The 22,891-nt window shown below is 36.8% G+C and overlaps 1 protein-coding gene across 4 annotated transcripts in view; it reads right to left on the bottom strand.

Moving 5' to 3' along the window:
* The window catches only part of svep1 (sushi, von Willebrand factor type A, EGF and pentraxin domain containing 1), an 82,518-nt gene extending 68,668 nt beyond the window's left edge, over positions 1–13,850 (bottom strand). For 2 of the 4 annotated variants that reach the window (XM_024287531.2, XM_024287533.2), the window contains exon 1: positions 6,483–9,697. In XM_024287531.2, coding sequence (XP_024143299.1) covers positions 6,483–7,013 — 531 coding nt within the window. In that variant the 5' untranslated portion in view covers positions 7,014–9,697. Of the gene's footprint in view, positions 1–6,482; positions 9,698–13,818 lie in introns of those variants that run through there. The other 2 variants (XM_024287532.1, XM_024287534.2) reach the window with 2 other exon arrangements.
* Positions 13,851–22,891: the final 9,041 nt, after the last annotated feature.

Here is a 22,891-nt window from a genome sequence, read left to right as displayed (position 1 = left end):
TCTAAATCCGCTGGGATTAAGGAACCCTAAACATCACCTCCACTGGCAAAATATCATTACAAATAGGCTAATAAACAATGCTTTGAAAAACAATACTTTATATTCTGGCTGTAATACGTCAAAGTTAATTGTTACAATGTTTCTCTTGCAGAAACCTTTGCATTAAAAAAAGTAATAAAGAGAGAGAAATCACATATATAGGCCAATTAAATGGTAACAGATGAAAGCTTTACAATCGTACAATGTTTGCTTATCCTGTTATCTGATGGAGCAAAGTTTTACATGTAGGTTGAATGGCAAATGGCTTTTATTATTACCCATATTCATTGGCAAACAAAATATTTTTTATAAGACAGGGCAATAAACTAATGGCAGTGTAATAAAACTAATTTTAACACAAATGTACTTGACATGTCAGAGGTCAGAGTGTTTTTATTTTCTGCTTGAAAGTAGGTTATGTCTCCTTCACTTGTCAGAGTAAGTTTCTGGAACACAAATAAAACCATAACTTGCTCCAAATTATAAAGAGCACCAGATTATAAAGGCACTTTAAGCAGTAGAGTGAAGTAGACTACACTACCCAGAAGCTCTATAGGGGCTTAGAGGAAGATGATGATTGGTCAGAAGGATCGATGGGAAGTTTTTCTACTGAACTGTGTTGTTCTTCATGTTTGTCTTTTATCTGCATTAGTTCACTTTTGCAGAGAGTGCAACATGACACATAGATTAAAATGTACTCACACAAAATCTCAACATTGTTCAGTTGCGACATATAAAATAAAAAATACACTCACTTTTCGGTTTAATATGTTTACTCATTATCTGCATCACTTGCCAGGCTCCCAACTACGGTAGCTGTAATGGTTCAAAAAATATGCCAAAGCTGAGTGTTGTAGTTTAAAGTCACGCTTTGTTGACTATGCGAAAAAGGATTGGATCATTCAAAAACACTGAAAAGCTTTTTAGTAAAAATGTTGGTAGCTGGGACTCAAAAAGAATCACAAAACAATTTTATAATTTATAATTTTATAACTTCTTGATCTACAACGGTGGTCTACAGCGGTCAACTCTAACTGTGCAGTACATACGTCAACGGTACCACACAGAAAAAACAAATCAAACTATTTTGTTTATTACTATAAGGGTCTAAAAGATGTTTTGTTGAGAAATGAGAATGACTGACATGATAGTCTTTTGTTAAATTTGTCAAAAGACGTTAGTCTTGACCAGAGGTCTGCAACCTGAGGCTCCAGAGCCACATGTGGCTCTTTGACTCCTCCTTTGTGGCTCTCTGGCTAAAGAAAATCAAAATGTTTTTTCTGACTCTGAGGCACATTAATCAAAACAAAACAGTCAAACTTTATTCAACTAATTCACAAACATTTAAAGAAGAGTATGTATCACTCCACCAGGTACCAGACAACGGTACCCATAATGCCCCAACAATCCATCAAGCGTTACAGCTTCATAATCGTTCTAAAACATTTCGAAAGACCGCAGCGTACCAACGAACTCAAGGTCAGTTAGCCCAACCAGAATTTACATACACCAGATTATAAACCGGACCGTTTCAAGGGTTTTAATAGTGCTGTATGGTCCGAAAAACACAGTAAAGGTCGATAATTAGCTCCTAGTTAATTCAACTTCACTAAGTTTATGAATTTACACCAAAATCTATCAAATAAACTGTATATAGTCTTTGTTTAAATCCCTGATGACCTTATGTCTTTTATTTTGAAAGGGAGTTGTGTCAAAAGTAATAACCATTTTCATATTTAGGGGGAAAAAAGCTATTTTTCTTGTAATATTTATGCTTTATTCATGCAAAAAACATTTTTTTTATCTTTACCATAATAGTGAAAATAACAAACACAAAGGAGAGTTTTATTCTTGTAAGAGTTTGTGGCTCCTGCTGAGTTGGTGGTTGGTGAGAAATCGACCCAATTGACTGTTTAAACATTGAAGGTGGCAGACCTCTGATCTAGACCATGTGACACAACAGCAACAATTTGTTTTTGTAAAGCAATATATGATGTTACTAAAGACAATGAAGTTCAGAGCTCCCACAAATTCTATCCCCCTGTGCGCTTCTTAAAAATGTTTTTTGCGAGGTCTGTTCTCCATAAAAGCAGTCCAAAATTCAACTGAACACAGCCGCTCTAAAGTACCAGCGTCTTTTCTTTACACAGCACCACTTGTAGTAGATCTGTAGCCACAGTCCCAAAGCAACATGAGCTATTACCGTCAGAGAAAAACCAATGCATATAACCCATTTGATAGAAACTGGTATGAAAGGTTCATATTTGGCATTTCTCTCAATGTATAGAAAAATTGAAACATAGTTATGTAAATTTGTTTTATTAATGTTCACATTATGTGACAGTTAAGCACATTAATTAAATTATGGTTTTAACTTGCCTCTGCAGATGTGGCCATTTTAAACATGTAAAAACTTTATAAAATACAACCTCTCATCAATATTGTCCATAGTGGGACTAAAGACATTGTATTAAATGGTCAAAAATATTATATTACTTTTTCAGACAGACAGTCATAATAACTCCAAAATCACATAAAGACTGGTTGGGAGATGTCAGACATCCCTTTGAGTATCCTATAAATACAATAAACTTGTACAATGTTCCACAACTGGGATAAAAGTTACATGGCTTTTCTGTGAAACAGACCTCTCAGTGTCTCCTTGAAGCCACTCTGGCATGTGTGATCCACAGGAATGACATCGATGACAGCCCAACAACTTCCAGGGACTTAAGGAATTCAGGGTGACTCTCCTCAACCCTCAAGTCTGCTTCACCAGCATCTATACGGTGTTTTCCCTGCCCTCTACGTGTTGACAGGAGCATACTCCATTCTCTCCCATCCCCTTCTCTATTTCCAGCAGTTTGAGGATACGAAAGCATCAAGGTTTCTGATCTTTGGGTATTCAGTCCCTCTATTACCGGATAATTGTTTCCAGTAGCTAAAGAGTTTATCATCTTTGAAATATTATCATTAAATTATAAAGTGTTTTCTATAAGACATATTGACGTAATTCATTGGCAATAGGCTGTATGACTCTTAGATGGTCTAGAAGCTATAACCAAATGTTCATAGAACAGAATTCTTTTATTCAGCTTGACTACCAAATAGAGTAAACATTGCTCTTTCCATCTGTAGACTGCTTTTATAACCTGTGTTGTGCATCACAGGGACCACATGAAACTTTAAAGTGAATCCACACTTTCTTCAAAAGTTATGGAACATTCTGTGTCACTACAGCTACCTCTGAGAACTCAGACACCAGTGGCTTTGACTGAATGGACACTGAAGTTACGGTCCACCTTATGATTTATTTGATAAATGTGCAATGACAACCGTATCAAGACACGCAGCTCCCAAATAAACTCCTCCTCCAATCTAATTTTGTGGGTAAACAGTGAAAAAAAACTGAAATCCTAACTCTGTAAGATTTCTATCCTTGAACCAAACTGCTGTGTAAACTTGAAACACTTTTAGCAAGTGGCAAATGTTGACATTCAACTGCATTAATCATGAAGTAAACCAAACTGAGACACTATCACACAGTTACATCTAACCTACATTAAAGCCAATATTAAAAGCATGGCTGAGAAAAGCTTCTGCCATTGCCAGAAAAAAAATCTTTACTTAAGTGTTGAACCTTTCTTTGACAAATCAAGACTTGCTTGCAAAAACCAAAAGGATTACTGTAAAAAAAACTAAAATAGCAAGCCAATTAATGAGGCATAACACAACTAACAATTGATGTTTTCATTATTTAAAACCAAAAGCAGTAACTTTTGTTCTTGTATTTCTCAACAGAAAATCGGCACAAAGGTAAAGCAGACTAAAAAAAAAAATTCAAAGACCTTTTTTTATTTTCACATGCATTCAAAAACATTATATGCCTACAAATGTTTTGGTTAATTGATTTGTTTATAAAGCCAAAATGATTAAAGAAATCACTTTTTAAAAAGGAAAAAAGTATATGATCCTCTGACAATCTGAAAGTTTCTTGCTGAAACTATTCTACCTTTAAAAGGCTAAAATTGAGCCTACTGAGAAGGTAAACAGTTGAACAGCACTAAAGGGCTCCTTGTACGCCAGTGTGCATGGTTTGGAAGGTTGAAAACATTTTTTTTAATGGTATGACATAATTGGATCTCACCTACTTCACCCTAGCTTGTATAAATGTTGATTGTAACCTGTCACCTGTGGCCAAATAAAATGTCCGAGATCATTTTCTGTCTATGGGCTCAGTGAGTGGTTTGATATTTGATATTTTGTGCAGGTTTGCCCATTTTTCGCTCTCAGACAGCCCATATCCACCCGTAAGGGCAGTTGTGACTAAAGATTAGGCAACACAAATGAGAACTTTATAACTTTAATCACCACTACAAACAGATCTTTTAAGTGATTTTCTTACAAAGAACTATTCATAGATATTTAGGAAGCAGTATTCTAAATATTTTATTATATTATATACTAAACAACGGAGGCCAAAATCAACAATGACTAATTCAAACTTTTAAAAGTCTTGAAGGTTTTTCTTTTGCTGCACTGACTTTTTCCTTTCAAATTTGATAGAGAGCAATAGCCAGTCAGTGGAGAGACAGACAGTAATGAAGAGTGCTGGAGGAAGGCCCTGTCTCTACATGCATGGCTTGTGGAAAAATGTGTCCTAATGGATCCCAGCTTTCTGCGGCACTTAAAGTAGCCAAGACGCACCAAGGGAATAAAATATGGTATTATTCTTCTTATTATAGTGCAATTATCAACTATCTTTGCACTCATATTTTAACTATTTTTTAACACAATGTTCCATTGATTTATACAAGCAAATGTTCCGTGAAATGGATACATAGTAGTCAGATGAAAGCAGGTTTGGTCAATTCGGCAATTTCCTAATTCCAAACTCCCGACTCAGCAATGTTTTTACTGCTGCACTTCAACTTAGTGGTTACATAATGACAAGCAGATATGCTCTTTGTTGATTAGCCTCATAGGTCAGCTTGTGGAAAAGGACATAAACGCTGTTTTGTGGTCAAAATCGTCAGTGTAAATGAAAAAGTAGTAGAGCTAATCAATTAAATGATAAGTATTTTTGGATTTTCTTCCAAAATAAAATACGTCATAATTTGAAATCATGCTATTTAATCTATTGAAGGAAGGACCCATGTCTGCTTGGTCCATCTGTCATTACAAATAAATACCTCCGCTCTGTGTAGGAAGTATGGAGCTGTCCTGTTATTCCCATTCATACAGTCGGCACAGCAGTGAAGAAATCTTCAACGTCATAAATTAGTTAAAAATGAAAACATTTCAGTTCACAAAAGCAGGACCCGGTGCCTATAGGGAATACGCCACACTCTACTGCCTCGATGTACAAATCAATGAAAGCATTGTGGGGGTTTCTGAACAAGTTAAGGCTCACTTAGAGGGCTCTTCTAATGAAGGCTGATATAAGACGATATAAACAAATGACATTTCAATGAAACATTGGCCTAAGGGCCAAGCTTTAAAAAGCTGAGGGATATGGTTACAAGCTTAATAAAAAAAAACTTTGAAATAACTTCAATTTTGGATAAATCTAATGGATAAAATAAAGAATCCTTTAAGGTTTTATAAGGTCAGTTAAATATTTTATTGCATTTGTTTTAAAACGTTTTTCCTATAAAATGAAGTGACTTAACAACTAGTTTTCTGCATGTATCTTGACCTCCAAATCCACATGTGTCCTCTTTAGTAAAAAAAAGGAGTTGTCAGGATGGAGTAAGATCTAATGCATGAGCAGATGTGTTTTGTGTGTGTTTTTACAGGACCGGCCCCTATACCACCAACACAGCTTTTACAGCTGGGCTGTTTGGACTTGACAAATGAACTGTGCCATCTGTCCGGCTCGCACAAGCATTCATGTGTGCTTCTGAGTGTCAGGCAGCTCCAATCAACACACTATAAACAAGCTAACATTTTGACCCTCTGTTACCCCAGATAACCCTGAACGCTTAAATCTTGGACATATTCAGTGTGAGAGAGATCCAAAAAGTCAGACGTGAAATCTAAACTGCACAGAGTGTGTGCAATATGCTCTAGTTTCCGAAAGTTGGAGCGCGTCTGTGTGGATCTCGGCACATGCTTCGGCTCGCTCTTTCTGGAATTTTCATCGCTGAACAATTACCCAGCAAGCAGCTTCCCCTCACTGTCTGCTGCTGTGTAATTTGGAGGAAGCAGCAACAGCAGAGCCTTGCAAGGCCTCATTAACATCAACCTCTATGAGCCACAACGACTCCCTGCACACACTCACACAGCTGGCTGAAGAATAACACACACCGACTAGACATGGAGCCAATATTTCTGGCACAAAAACGTCAGCGAGTAATCTAAATATTAGCTCACACTTCAAGCAGACAGAAAGTGATTTACTTCCCTCTGATATCTACATTAAATCCACAAGTCTTACTCACAGCTGCCCTCTGAAACGCTCCTCTGGTGAAAGTTCCTCCTCCTCTGTAGTTAATGGCCGGGATCTCCTGGTTGAACAGGGAGCACTTGTGCTGGCGCGGCTTGGGCGCTGAGATGTGGTCCACCCTCGTCACCACATTGGTCTTGGATGAGAAGGTCACCAGTGCCACTCGCGTGTTCTCCGGTGCGACGGGGAAGTCAGACAGCATCTTGCGGATAAACCTCAGCTCGCTCTGGAAGTTGTTGGCGCCCACGCTGGACGACTCGTCCACCAGGAAGACCAGGTCCAGACAGAGGCTTTTCTCGCGCAGCACGCGGACGTTCCGCTTGAACGCCAGGCCCAGGCGTTCCACTTTGCTCTCTGCGCTTTCTGACAAGTTGCCAGCTGATGACAAAGGTGACATCTGCCTGGACCTCTGAGGCTTCAGCTGGGACTGCTGGCCAGCTGGCAAAGCTGAGGTCCATGCAGCCACAATGCACAGGATTAGAAGAAAATTAGCCCATGATGCTATTAAACAGTGCCAAGAAAACATAGTGACAGTCTACAAAAAGCACCACTGCTGAAGAAATTCAATACTTAGAGCTAAAAGTACTTTACTTCTAAGAATTATAGAAAAAATAAAGTTTTCTAAGCTTCAATCAGTGTCCTCATAGTAACTCAGTGCAGAGTTCCTCAAAAGCATTGCTAATTGAGGGTAAAGAATCCATTCAAAGCAGTTCTGATCAATGGAAAAATCTTTGAATAATTAATTAACTTAAAAAAGTTGCTTCCCTGCCGGATTTAACAACAAAAATACAGTTTTCCAGTTCACTCCAGACTGCTATAGTACGCTTTTGAGGAGTCTGTCATGCAAAGCTCGGTATCTCCCCTGTCATTCAGTCTGAGTATCACATCCACAAAGCCTTTCCAGTCCTCTTTAGTCCCAATGTGAAGCCCACAAGGCTGCTGCACTCCTGCCTTTGCCGACAGCCAAGCTCCAAATGCTTCTTCCCTTCTTCTCCCCAAATCATTAAAAAACACATCCAGAGGAGGAGGAGGAGGAGGAGGAGGAGGGAGGAAAAAAGTTGAGAGACAGAGAGAGGTTGAGGGAAAAAAGGGGGCAGTCCAGTCGTGGCGTGAAGTCATTTTTTTCCCTCCTCTTTCTTCTCACTCCCCCATCCCTATCTTTTGCTGCCTATAACCCTCTCCCCAGCCCCCCCCACCTACTTCTCCTCTCATTGACCATCTCTCTCATCCAAGTCGGTCCAGTCTTCCCCAGGAAAGCTCATCTCCACATGACGCTAGAGATCAAGCTAAGTTGGATTAAAATAAAGTCAAACTTTATTATACTCTAAACAATAACTATCCATTCAAGAAAATAAATATGAGATATTATTTAACTTAAATCTAGTTAATCACTTATTAGTTCCTTTATCTTCCTTGTTCAGGACATGTAAAATAAAACCAGCAAATTGACCGTGTGATTTTCTTGTTTTTTCCACATCCACGAGGATTCCTACATCTTCTCAAGCTCTCTCTCTCCCTCGCTCCACTGTTGTGTTTTCCTTCAGTGATTTTATCTGTAACCAAAACAAAGGCAGCCGGTGCTACAGAGCCGCACTGCGCCTATTAAAGCTTCAGACTCGGAGCAGAGAGCTGCCTGAACATGGAGCTCGTGTGGCAGAAAGATGCCGGGTGGAGGCTGGAAACGACAAAGAATAACGGCTGCGAACGTGGACTCTAAGAGGTTTAAGATAAGGAGGGACAAAAATATTTTATCTAGATAAAATGTTAGTGGGTGAATCTTCTCCTTTCAGAACACTGCAATAAATTTTAAAGATATTTTTTAGTTGATAACATATTATTTACAGTTAAATGAAAATATTTTAGATAAAGCAGTGGATTGTTTTGGGTCCAGCTGTCCCACTCCGTTAATCTTTTGATCTGTTTTTAAAGTGTTCAGTGGTCTTATCATGATGCAGTTTTTTTTTTTTTGCTAAAATAAAAAATAATAATTTTGTTTTCTAGGATATAGTTTCTGTAAAGCAGCAGTAGTACAGCAGAAATTTGTCTCTGAGTTGTGGTGTGGAGCAACCCCGCCCCTGTTCCCATCACACATCGCTTTACGTATCTGAATGGAGTGGAGCAGGGCTAGCTTAAAAAAAAGTTTACGTCACAAACAGGATTTTTTTTCAGATGGTACTTTTTTTTCTACTTCTGTTCACATCAATTTGAATAAAAAATTCAGGAAATTCTATTTTAAGTGTCCTCTTCATAATATATGTCCTCCATTATCAGAAAAATGACACAATAAACATGTTAAAAACACTTAAAACACTATTTCTATCAGAGTTGAACTCTAAACTCTTCAAGAGCAAATAAAAAAGTTATTTTTGTCCATTTTATATCATGTTTAATTGTCTCTATCCACAAAAATATACCATTATATTCATGTGTTCATATTAAGTTAAAAAACAGAATAACATAGATCAACAAGAAATGGGAAAAATAATAAAAAAAACAATAAGCAATGAAAAAAAGAAGTGTAAGTGCACTCAGAATATGTGCGGCTCCACCACAGCAGTTATGTGGAGTCAGTGCTGTAGTATTAACCACAATGACACACAGTTCAAGCCTACAGAGTGTTTATAAGGCTGTATAAGCCAGACTTTAACTGCACTGGAAACTCCTGCACTAAAGAAGTGGGAATAGAAAGTAGCGTCATCCCGCCAGATAAAGTGGATGGTAGAGAGACGGAGACACAAACATACAGAGACGAGAGCACACACCCTGACCTAAATCCACACACACACACTTCCATAGACACTAACACACACACTCAGTCCCAAACATGCTGAAAGGGGGAAGACTGCAGCTGTGATTTCCTGCGCTTTGGCACTGGAGACCCTTCAGACTCTAGTGAGGGTCCCAGGAGAGAGTCAGGGGGGTGGTGAATGAAGGAGGAAGTTTCTAAGAGTGGGGGGGGGCTTCCTTTGGACATATTTAAGAATATATTAAACTCTGATTCAACTAAACATCGATTTACTTGATACATTTCCGTTTTAAAAAACTGCATTTTGTAGATTTAAAAAAAAGTGAAACTTTCATTCATAAAATTCTCAATTCTAACATTGAAAACTAACAGAAAAGCTGTCATTTTTAACTGAGAAAGTACAAGAAATACTGTAAAGATCCACTCAGATTAAAATTTTGTTTTTAACATATAAAGAAATCAAACTTCAATTTCCATTTCTGAGTATTTCTTTATTCAAATTGTTGTAAATTAGGAGCAGACTAAAAAAATGCTGTTTGAAAAAGATTGTAGTTGTGACATAGAAAATAAACTGGATAGTATCTGGCTAAAAAAACTGTACGGCTGGATAGCTCTGATAGTGCTCGCCATTTTTGTTGCACCTGTTATGTTAGGTTGGGGGTGTGAGGGGCTGGAAGTTAGCAGAATAGTGTATAAACCAATGAGTTATATTGCTGGAGACACTATGCTAGCCTGTTACTATTATCAAAGATGCATAAAAAGCGACGCCATATTGGAAAGGTCAGTAAACATTGAGACACAGCCTAGCAGTAAAATGACAATAAAATGCTTACTTTTGGTCCAATTTTAAAAAGCAAAAACTCTAATCATCACAAAAATAGGACTCATGTTGTAGTATTAATGTTTTTGTAAAAGATCTGACAGATAAAACAAATTTCTATAAATAAATAGGTCATTATGTAGGAAACACAATGTCTACCTGATACATGGTTTTGATTTTATTCAAATCTACACAAAGACTACGATTTACACAAACTGTTAGATCTCTCGGTCCGTGTATGTTAACGGGTAAGTGGGAAACCAACATCGCCGCAGACCGCTTGCGCCCGTTGTATGTGGGCTGGTATGATGCGGTCAAAGTGGACTGAGAACATTGCCGCCCGGTAAACAGTCTGGACGGTCTGGCGTTCGCCTTAGAGCACGCTGTGTGGACAAATGCACAAGTAGATCCACAAGTAACTCCCACCCAGCCTCTATCACAGGTATGCCCAAATCCAGGCCTCAAGGGCTGATGTCTTACATGCTTTCCAACCAAGCTGCCATTGAATCTCCTTATTGGTCAAACACTTGATCCACATAATCAACCTCAGATGAAGTAAGATTTCTGGAAAACCAGCAGGAAGCTGGGCCTTGAGGCCGGGATTTGGGTACTCCTGCTCTATTGGAAGGACTCGGGCTCTATCGGAAGGACTCGAGCACTATTGGAAGGACTTGAGCACTCGCACAACACCTGGCCGGCAGTTTTCCATACGCCAAATGTCCCTGTCCGCTTGCCGTATGGGAATTTGGTGCATGGTGGTTCTCTCTTTGCTAATAAGGAAATCTTGGGTAGTTTCTTTTCCTCCGTTTAGTAATAGGCTAACCCGGAGGTCGTCTGGTTTTATCTGAGGTTGAACACCTACAAATACCACAGCCATCCTCCAGGAAACAAAAAACGTAGAAAACATGGAGATGTCTAAAGCTATCATTGACTTTGAATAGGCTACAAGATCAGCCTAAACGTTCACCATTGAGAGTAAACTCACTCACATATTACTACAATGTATTTTAATAGTTCTCCTTTATTAGCCAACAGTAATAATTTACTTCCTGCTCTGTTTGTTCAAATGTAGCACAGGAGTAAACTGGCATCTCGCCCTCTCCAATATGGCGTCCAACTTTGTGTATGCAACAAGCTAGCATAGCACCATTAGCCTATATAGCTCAGGGTGATGAGAAGTGGTTGTTTTACATCGACGATCCCACCCATAACTCAGAGATACATTTTTAATGAACTACTGCCGCTCTGCAGAAACTATGTCATTAAAAAGGCAGTTTTTTTTTTTTTATTTTGGCAAAAAATGGCAATCATCAGTTAAAAGATCACTGGGAATTCTTTCACAATATATCAAAAGATGATTGGAGTGAGACTTTAAAGAGGCAAAATATTTTTGAAATGTTGATTTTATTGCTTTCTTAAAAGTTAAAGAAAAAAAAACTTCTTTCTAAGGAGTAGCATTTAACAAAAAGACCTAACAACCAACTGGCATGATCATTTCCTCCACCACACATCCCATTTAGAGTTCACCCCAGTAGAAATTTCAGACCATCTAGGAACTATTTTTGGGGCCCGGCTGGCAAAAACAGAACTGAAGAGTTTTTGAGTATATATGTGGCAGGCATGTGAAGACAAGATGAATGTGGCATTGTACGTGTTTACAAAAAGAGCGAGACAACAGAACCTGAGCAGTTTTTCTCGTGGTCAGCGCCACAGGATACTGAGGCTGCCCTCAGTCACACAAACACAAGCGTACTAGGATAAAAATACTTTCACGGCAAACTAAAACGTGGCATAACATTCTTATCAGTCAAACTAAACTAACTTGGAACTGCTAAAAGGATATTTTTGAATGCTCATTCCAAAATGTTCCAAAAAAGTAACAATTTACTACTAAAAATATGTTTTTTTTCCTGTTCTTCATGTGTTTGCCATTTCCCCTGCAGGCGCCATAAAGCGTCAGATACAGAAGCTACAGGTGAGCACGCTTCCCTCAAGCTTATAAGGATTTTTTCATTTTTTTATTTTTTTTTTTGCTGCAGGATGAGGCACAAACCTATGCAGGAATGTTGCTTCACCCGATCATTTATGTACTCCTCAGATGAACCTAAAGAAGGTCAGAAACCTTATGCATGCCCAGATAGAAGGACGACCATCACACATTGCAAACTGTTTGATCCTTGTAAAGATTTCAAAACCTGTTTTTAGACATTCAAGGTATTTTACAAACTCAACTTAACTTATCTTTGGTCCAATTTTTTCTGAAAATCAGCACACTTAAAAATGTTGCCTTTTAAAGAGCTAGAATCTAGAAATTAATATTAAAATAACTCAAAATTATTTTGCTCTATTCTTGACAATACAAAAACTTGATTTAAAACACACAAAAAAATGTCAAATTACAGTCACTTTTGCTTAAATTTGTTATTTTAAACTTCAATACATGTGACAACTTAGACTGGCATTTAATGTCATTATTTTGGAAAACTAAAATGTAAATTTTAATATATTTATAATAAGTGCTGGTTCTAGATTTTGTAAGAATTGACTAAGATGGGCCAAATTGTAGTAAGATTTTCTTCTCGTTTTGTACTCAAATTAGTAAATTTCACTTTTTAGACTCATTTTTTTCTCACTGTATTCAAAATGAACTCCAATTAGGTTAATAAAAAATAATCAATTTGCTTAGATCTAGCAAAGAATACTTAATATTGGACTATTTAACCTTCCATTTAAAGCAATTTACGTAACAGTTAGATTTTTTTGTTATATCTTTGCTTGTGTGGAACTCATTGTCTCTAGTTTTTTTGTATCTTATAGATTTCTTGTTAAGTGAACAAGACTTGCTGTATGGACAGATCATTTTACTACTTTGTAGTGATTTTTTTCTTAAAATTAATGTTCTATTCCTGTTTTTAGGCTACCTTTTTTGCAGTATACCATTAATCAATTAATTATTAATTTTATTTAGAGGAATATTCAGCAGAAATCAGATTTACAGCTATATAACTTTGCACTTCTCACTAGAATTGTCATTGTAGAATAGAATAGAATAGAATTTTATTAGTTTTTTCATAAAACTCAAAATGCTAAGTTGATTGGAAAACTTTAATTAAATAGTTTATAAACTTTAAATGTGCTTGAGCTAATTTTGTCAATAATTAAAACTTGTTTAATTAATTAACTGCTTCAGATTTTTCAAAAAAAGAAAACAACTAAATTTTCCACTTACACTGATAGGATAATTTAGAATAAATAATAACAAAAAATGACATAAAAACAGAAGTAGTAGTTGCTATGACTGATAAATACAAATGCTGGCACAACATTCCGCCTCTGCATTTCTATTAGCTGCTTTGCTTCAACTCTTGGAGCCCGCGCGGCGCGCGCGCTCTCATAAAACTTTAGCAGCTTTTGAACTCTTTAATGCCGTCAAGAGGGAAATGCTTTTTGAACTATTTGAGCCTAATGTCATCAATTAGGAACGTCATAAAAAGGTTTTTAAACAACCAAAAGGAACTATCGCAGACTCTTTATAGCTAAAGCCTCCACAATAAAATGAGCTAATTTTAGAAAATTAGCTCGTTTTCAACCGCTAATTAGCTAATTAGCCGCTTGTCGCCTGATGTAAGCCTGCACCGTTTTCACGATGTCTGACACAATATAGCTAGTTTTATATGAAAACTCGCGGTGTTATATATTATTTATTTATTTATTTATTCAGCATGCTTAAACAAAGTTTTAGTAAAATTAAAAATGTTTAAATACCTGTTAACTGCAAGCAAGCGGGGATTCTCGGAGCTGAAATACACCAATGTAACACTGCCTCCTGCTGGTGGGTGAAGCTCAGTGCAGGACAAGCATGCAGTACCTGTATCTGGTCGCTAGAGGGAGCCAACCAGTAAACTGATCTTATTAGACCTCAGCTGATAAAACAACAGACACAGTAGAACAGCCTGCACATTTTATTCCATAATATTAAATTCATGAATTAAATTTCACAGTTTATAAATGATTGAGTCTGTTTAAACTGTTAATAGATCAAACTGTACTGTCGAGTCATGTAATACATATTTAATACATATCAAATTGAAGACAGGCACCATTCTTTTTATAGTGAAATTAAAGCTTGAAATTAAAGTAGACGAAAAAAGGTCATCAAACAATAACACTGCACTCGATCAAAGTCATACACAGAGGTGTTATATTCCAAAAGCTGAAGGCCGATATCTATCTTTAATTTAAGACGACATGAAACAATGAAAGGGGGTGTAACAGGAGAGAGGAAGTCCTCATGGCGAGACTAGAATAACTTAAAGAAAACACTTGAATTACAGGGATCCACTTGGTTTGGGGGATGTCATCTAAAGAAATTGAGAATTTTCAGGAGGTCTTTGGCAGATGGATGAAAATGTTAAGATGTGGTAAAAACTTAGAGCTAAAATGTTATCAATTAATTAATGATTTGAACTGCTCACTCGAGAGGGTGCTCTATGTTAAAACAAAATAAATAAAAAAATCATGAAGCAAAATTTGAAAAAAAAAAAGCAGAAATGGCATCTTCCTCGTGGGAAAGATCCACAAACACAAAGTGTTAGATTCTACACCTTCACCAGAGCAGTAGATCAGAAGGTCTGTGTACACAAACAGACACACAACCATGCAGGGATCCAACATCTACAGAACTGTGAGCTGTTTCTAGGATTTGAACAAACTTTAGGCTCTCTTGATCAGTTTTTTTTTCTTTATCAACATTTTTTAATCATATTTTGTCCGTTTTTGATATCTCCTTATTAAAAAATGTGCTGCAGATTATTTTTCTGATGCTAAAAAGCCTTTTAGGATTTTAATGCCTTCCTGCAGAACTTTTGAGAAGGAAAACAATCAGACTTCATCCTGGGTACCATGATAGCCGAGGAACTGTTGGATCACTTACTATAAAATTCTCATAAAACAGTTTTAGAATAATGTAAAAAATAGTAAATACAAAAACACTAGTCATGCATCCAAAAAGGCTCTGATAAAATAAAAAAATATGGATGGATGGACGGCTGGACGGACGGATGGATAGATTGATGAATAGATAAATGGATGGATGGATAGATGGATGGATGGACAGATGGATAGATAGATGGATGGATGAACAGAGAAATGGATGGATGGATGGATGAACAGAGAAATGGATAGATAGATGGACAGATGAACAGAGAAATGGATGGATGGATGGATGGATGGGTGGATGGATGGATGGATGGACAGACGGATGGATGGATGGATGGATGGATGGATGGATGGATGGATGGATGGACAGATGGATGGACAGATGGATGGACAGATGGATGGATGGATGGATGGATGGATGGATGGATGGATGGACAGATAAATGGATGGATGGATGAATGGATGCATAGATGGATGGATGGATGAACAGATGAATAGATAGATGTATGGATGGATGGATGGATGAATGGATGAACAGATAAATGGATGGATGGATGAATGGATGCATAGATGGATGGATGGATGAACAGATGAATAGATAGATGTATGGATGGATGGACAGACGGACGGATAGATGCATAGATGGATGGATGAACAGATGAATAGATAGATGGATGGATGGATGGATGGATGAATGGATGAACAGATAAATGGATGGATGGATGAATGGATGCATAGATGGATGGATGGATGAACAGATGAATAGATAGATGTATGGATGGATGGACAGACGGACGGATAGATGCATAGATGGATGGATGAACAGATGAATAGATAGATGGATGGATGGATGGATGGATGAATGGATGAACAGATAAATGGATGGATGGATGAATGGATGCATAGATGGATGGATGGATGAACAGATGAATAGATAGATGTATGGATGGATGGACAGACGGACGGATAGATGCATAGATGGATGGATGAACAGATGAATAGATAGATGGATGGATGGATGGATGGATGAATGGATGAACAGATAAATGGATGGATGGATGAATGGATGCATAGATGGATGGATGGATGAACAGATGAATAGATAGATGTATGGATGGATGGATGGATGGATGAATGGGTGAACAGATAAATGGATGGATGGATGAATGGATGCATAGATGGATGGATGGATGAACAGATGAATAGATAGATGTATGGATGGATGGATGGATGGATGAATGGATGAACAGATAAATGGATGGATGGATGAATGGATGCATAGATGGATGGATGGATGAACAGATGAATAGATAGATGTATGGATGGATGGATGGATGGACGGACAGACAGATGGATACAGATGGATGATGGATGGATAGGCAGACTAATGAGGAATAGATGGACGAATGGATAGATAAACAAATTGATGGATGGATGAACAGATAAATGGATGGATGGATGTCAGATATTTTTCAATCAACAGTTTAAATATTAAACATTATAAAGTACTTTTATATTGTGTCATCTCATCATTATAACCTGTTTTAAAGACATTTTCTGTGTTTTTTTCAATCTGATCCTTTAAATTTATTTATAATAAATAGACAGGGAACTAAATATCATTCAGATAAGGTTGTCTGTCTTTTTCCTGCCCTATTATAACATAAACTAATTAATAAAGGAAACATTTGAATCTTTTTCATTTAAAGTCCCTCTCTAATCATCCTTTGATCTTTTGTAAAAGTGTTCCCAGTGGTCTTTACATATGATTATGCCGGTTTTAGACGAAAAAAACAGTCATTTTCTAGGACATAGTTTCTGCAGAGCAGCGAGTTCATTAGAAATTCACCTAATATGTCTTTTTAGGTAAGCTAATCTCAAGTTATGATTCAGCATCAGGGTGAAGTAAATTAATAACTATATATTTTAGGGTATATTAAGATCAAATTTTTAACTAATATTTTTATTTTATTTTATCAGCTTGTACCTCACAGTAGTAAAGCCGGACGCAGAAACATCTTTGAGCAGACAAAGGCGGTAAAAGTTGGTTGCAGAAGTGAAGAAAGGGGTTGAGTTTTGAGGCAGACTAAACTGGATTCAGCCAGACTTCCATGAAAACAGCCTCGTGCAGGCGGTGCTGACTATCAGGGAGGGGCTGCAGGGAAATGAATACAAGCACACACACAGAGGAAGAAGAAGAAGAAGATACTCCTTCAGAGAAAAACAGCCCGATTACAGTTTTTGAATCTTTCCAAATAACTCTGGAAGGAAGGAACAGGAAGTTTTTTCCAGGAAGTTATTTCCCATAATCTGTAAGAACAAAACGATCTGTGCTTTTGACTCAGCTGCTGGATCAATTGTTCGGAACCTCTGCACCTTTCTGCTGTTGTTCTGGAAATCCTGTTTCTCCACATATCCATCACACAGACAGATCTGCTTTAAATGAAGCAGCTGTCAAACTTTATCTCTTGGCAGGACAAAGAGTTCTAAATACATACTATAAAAAAAATCTTGTCGTATTTAAACACACATTGCTGAGATTTCTACTTTATTAGCAACCAAACTTTCCTTAAAAACCGATTGTGCATGACTGAATCAGTTTTCTGTCACTTAGTTCATCATCCTTCCACTGGGGGCAGTAGAAGGGCTTTTCCTGCTCATTTCAAAATGGCTGCTCCCATGAGATCTCAAAAACACTTTTGGCGGGAAAAGTTTTGCTAATTTTCACAACTTTATGCTGAGCATGACTCACCTATTGTTATATATTTTTTTTAATTACTACTTACTTCATTAAAAGAATGAGGAGGTATCTGAAATTTTTCCAGAATAAGATAAAATAGTCTCAAAGAAGAAAGGTTTAGGTGTTTTTTTTTTTTTTTGCAACAACTTGCTTATTTTTCTTAATTTTCTGCTGTTTTGCTATAAATTATTGCTTTAATATGTAATAGTTGGACCTAAATTTGATTAGATTAAAAATAAAATGCAAGTATTTCACTGTCCCTTTACCAGAGTTAAGCGCTAATACCTTTATTGTGTAACTGGAAATGTTTGATTCCCAGAAGAGGAAGTCGTTCACCATTAAACCGGTATTTCAAATTTGTGGTTGTTCATATCTTGTCTTCATAAATGAGCAAAAACGACAAACTAAACAGAATTTAGAACAAGTAAGGCTTTTTCAACCCTAACATTTTTATGAAATAAAGTCATTGTCCCTGTTGGAGCAATCTCAAATATTCAAATAAATTAATGAGGTGGAAAAAGTCTGACCCTAGAATATTTGTTATTAATGTTAAATCTAACCGCAGAATAAACCACGATCTAGGACCTTTGGCTCTAAGATTAGATTTTTCTCTTATTGGAATGTTTCCCACTTTTTTGCAGATTTTTCACAAAAAGTGGGCAACTCAGGATGCTTGTATGAAACTTTTGCTGCGATGTATCTCCACTACTGGAGGGAATCTGGAAGAACATGACCTTTTGTACTTATCTGATGAGTATGGATCAGTAACGGACATTCTTTGGCTGCGAGAGGTGATGGTGGGGGTTTCTAGATAGTCATCGTTTTGGGATATTATCGAATGTCCCGTCCCTAACCCCTGGGAATGAGGGGTACTTCTGCAGAGTAATAAATATGCATTTTGATCCCTTTATTCACTTCAATTCAATTTTATTTATTTAGCCCAAAATCACAAAAAAAATTTGCCTCATTGGGCTTCATGCTGGTAAGTTTACAGATGCAGAAAATTAGTCTTAAAATATAAACAATAGCTAAAAACTAAACCGACTAAATAGAACTGGTTATCCATACCCTCTCGTTTTTTGTAATGGTCTTCCACTTTACTCACACCCTTTCAAAGTCTTCTACCCCCTCCAACCCCTCATATAAAAAGCTCCACCACTGGGATGGAGTCAAACTTCCTTCTGTTTATCAATGACATGACATTAGAAATTGTTTTAAACATAAAGAAAAAAGTTAAGGTAATTAAAGCCCTGATTTTTAAAGGACTAAAGACCAATAATTAAATTAGCAATCTAGTGTCACAACAGACTTAGACCTTACCTTAAAGTCCAAGTTTGATCATCTTTTAAACTATCTTTTTTAATGATTTTGTCACTTTTAGCCAAAATAATAATAAAAAAAAAAAAATAGTGAAATAGTTTCTGCAGAGCGGCAGGAGTTCATTAGAAATTCCTTTCTAAGTTGTGGGTGGGACCATTGGGATGGAGCAACCCCGCCTCCTCTTCCCTTCCCCGTTGTTGAGAGCTTGGGGTCAGAAAAATGCCATAAAAACATGTAAAAAACACAATTTTCATCAGTATGGGTCTATTTTAAAATGACAGGGAGACTTAGAGATCTTTTATTCAGACAAATTTATTGAAGCTTCATCTTCAGTCTTCTGTATGCTCCTAAGCTGCTCCTTATTCTGACCCAAAACCAGGAGAACAGAACAGAACACACGACTCCCACCTCCAAGTCTGGCAACATGTTTAATATAGAATCAATTTCCAAGTATTGCTGCTAGTTCATAAAGAACTCAATAGTGTGGGACCTAAATAACTTTCAGGACCAGTTGTGGTTCAAACTCCCAGGAAGCAATCAGCTGGCAGAACCGAGTCAGAACCAAACAAGGTGAAGCAGCTTTCATCTGCTCACAGATGGAATCAGCTTCCTGATGATGAGCTCAGATCCTTCCTAACCATATAAGTCCAAAATAAGACATTTCTATTTGTGGTCCCTCTTTTAAAAATACGACCCAGTGTTTGCAAAAAAAAAAAAAAAAAAAAAGTTTAGTGTCTCTTTAAAGCTCTTAGAAGTGCATTTGTGTATAAAAAATAAAGATGCCTTATCTTAAAGTCAGAGAAAGACTTTCTTTCAGAGCCAAAACATTTTCTCAGAAATTGAAAAATACTGTTTATAAATGTTTATAAATTGAAAACCGGGGTTGTTCTTCCTGAAAAAATACATGTTTTTTGAGGAATTAATTGCTTGTGACTTTATTTCAACATTTGACAAAAATGAGAAAAACGTTGAAACAAATTCACTCAAGTTTAGATCTGTTTTAATCTGATTAAATTGATTAAATCACTTAAAAATAAATCAAAATTGTATATGTGTCTGGATGCAAATAGATTACAATATGATAAATTAAAAAATGTTTTTTTAAAGCAAAAAAGACTTAAAAATGTAATAAACATAATAAGAGTCATATTGTCACAACAGGGGAATAAAAGCTGTCCATCTTAAACTGAGACAGAGAATAACATCCACCTTCTCAGACTGAAACCAGACACCAAAGTGAATCTCCTTGTATTGTTGATGTGCTTTTCGAACACGCTGTCCCAGCAAACCGTGTGTCTGAGGACATGGTAAACACATGGCTCACATTACCATCTTCCACTCCCATGCGCACACACCTCCTTCCCCACCTCCTTACTCCTCCTCCTTTCTTTTTTTTTTTTTTTTCCGTCTTTCGTTGACTTCACTTTGGCTCACACATTCCAGAGACCTCCGAGCATCTCTGCTTTCCAAGCATGTTTTCCTCATCCTGACCTCCTCCTCCTCCTGGATTTCTCAACCTTTCACTGCCATGTGATAAGCAAAGCCGTCTGACATTTCATCATGTACATTTGTGGGGGTGTGGCTAAGAGGAAGTGCTATGTCACATTACTACACCACATGTTCCTAAACCAACATGTGCTGGAACACCAGGTGGTTTCTTAGAAAACAGACCATCAATCTGCTGGTCATTCTGAGAGGAAAAACATGTCTAAAGCTTTTATTTTGGATTTTAAGTGTAAAAGTGTGCAACCAGCTGTTGTGATGTTTGGATCATTCAGTTCTTTGACATGGATTTGCAAAACAGAATCTCCTAATCTCCTCTTTCTCGTTCTACCCTAAAGCTGCCAGTGGAGCCAGTTTTGACTTCAGCCTCGGGCCGATCACCTAAAAATGGATACAATTATTGCGCTGCAGTAATTCAAGAAGAGTGATGCAGCAGGAAAGTTCAAATTTCTGGGAAAACCAGTCAGTAAATGACAGAACATGCAAACGTGCAGCAGCAAGCCGAGCAGACTGACCCAGTTAAATAATCCAATTTCCTTAAAAGCATCATAATCTACATAAAGCTTCGACATGATGCCCATGCTGGTCCCTGATGGTGAAATAGGTTCTCATTGTGAGTCCTAAATCTTGAAATATGATTAAATATAATTGTTTCTGTGCTAAAAAGAAATTTCCTTCTGATTCAGTCGATCAAATTTGTATTAAAATATCTGGAAATACAAGAGTTTATGTTAACTCATTTAGATTTGTTTCAGAGTGTGTAACAAAAAAATCACTCATGTTTTTGTTTATAATGGGTAATTTTGGATCGAAAGTGATTTAATTCATATTTGCATCAATAGGTGTAAAGGGGTTAACAAAAAAAGTGGCTTAAACAAACCAGACCAAAAACCTTAACAGAATATAAAGATTAAAAATAAAAAAAAGTTTTAAAACTGTGTTAGAAGCGCGTTAGTTTTGTCTCTGACATACTTCTCTATTGCTGCAGGTCATCTCCGTCAGCAGCTAATTATAATAAAAATGTTTTGCTGTGTTTTTGATGACTTATACTTTTTCTTTTAAGCGGCAAGTATGACAGTTGAATTCTAAGAAATGAATCAAGAAGTTTGAGTTAAACAAAATAGCATTTAAAACAGTGAGAGGATTTACTTTTGTGAATATCAACTTGAACAAGAACACCCAATGTGAGTTCTTAGCTTACAGTGTTCACACTGGACAAGAAGGGAGGGGCTTCTTCTTTTTTTTCTTTTTCTAAAGGTTACTAGCTCATGTCCGAATTCCTCCATGTTGTAGTGCTGTTCAAATCTATAATTCAGAAATGGAGTGAACTAGACATTTCCCAGAAGTCTTTGCGAAAAACTACTGTTCATCAATGCTCACTATATTGGTGGTTATAGACCGCAATGCATTCTGGTCGAACACATTTTGTGTTTTTTTTTTTTTTTAAAACATGAAGATATTCATCTTCAGAAGACAGGATTCATAAAAAGAAGTCATAAAATTTTTGTGTTGATTGGATTTTCACTTGGTGAAATCAGTGATGTCGTATCCGCCGTTTAGAAAAACAAAAGAGAAGTATTGACCACAGTGTCCGAATTACTTTTAAAATCAAGGGCACTAGATTGTTTTAGTAATTATTTAATTAGGGTGGGAATTCAGACACATCTTTGGTGTGAAATGTCTAAGTGGTGCAAATCTTATGAATCTTACTGCAGACTTTTTCATTCACAGCTCTATGCCAATATATGAAAGACATATGTAGATGTTATATGTTTCCAGAATACAATACAAAATACAATAAAATACAACAGATTGAGTCTAAAAGCCCCCAAACAATTCTGATATATGGTTTTCTAACATTTCAGATTCTTAAAAATGCTATCATTCTGTCAGTAAATAGTGGATAAGGAGCCCCAAATCCAAGAAGCTACACATGGTGGTAAAAAGTTAAGCATTTCACAATCAAATCAATCTTCATTTATGTAGTACTTTTGGTTTAGTACATTTAAGAATGACAAACCGATGACATGACCGCGAGGAATACCAGACACTCGAGTACGCTGAAGGTAATTAACTCAAATGAAAACAGCTGTGGTTGATTATCAGTCTGAACCAGGTGTGTTTGTGACAACTCAGACCTGAAAAACTAACTAAAGTACTTCACAATTTCAGTTCATTTCTAGCTTTATTTCCAGTTTTCATAAAACCAACTTTCTATTTTAAGTTGTTCCATAAAATTCCATCCTCACAGTGACATCGTATTCTGACTGGAGATGTCGAAACACATGCAAAACATGTACAAAACATGACAGTTAGTTAAAAATTACCACTTCCTGT

The sequence above is a fragment of the Oryzias melastigma genome, linkage group LG18, assembly GCF_002922805.2.
Source record: "Oryzias melastigma strain HK-1 linkage group LG18, ASM292280v2, whole genome shotgun sequence".
In the NCBI taxonomy this organism is placed as follows: Eukaryota; Metazoa; Chordata; class Actinopteri; order Beloniformes; family Adrianichthyidae; genus Oryzias; species Oryzias melastigma.
This window is presented reverse-complemented; position numbering and strand designations above follow the sequence as displayed.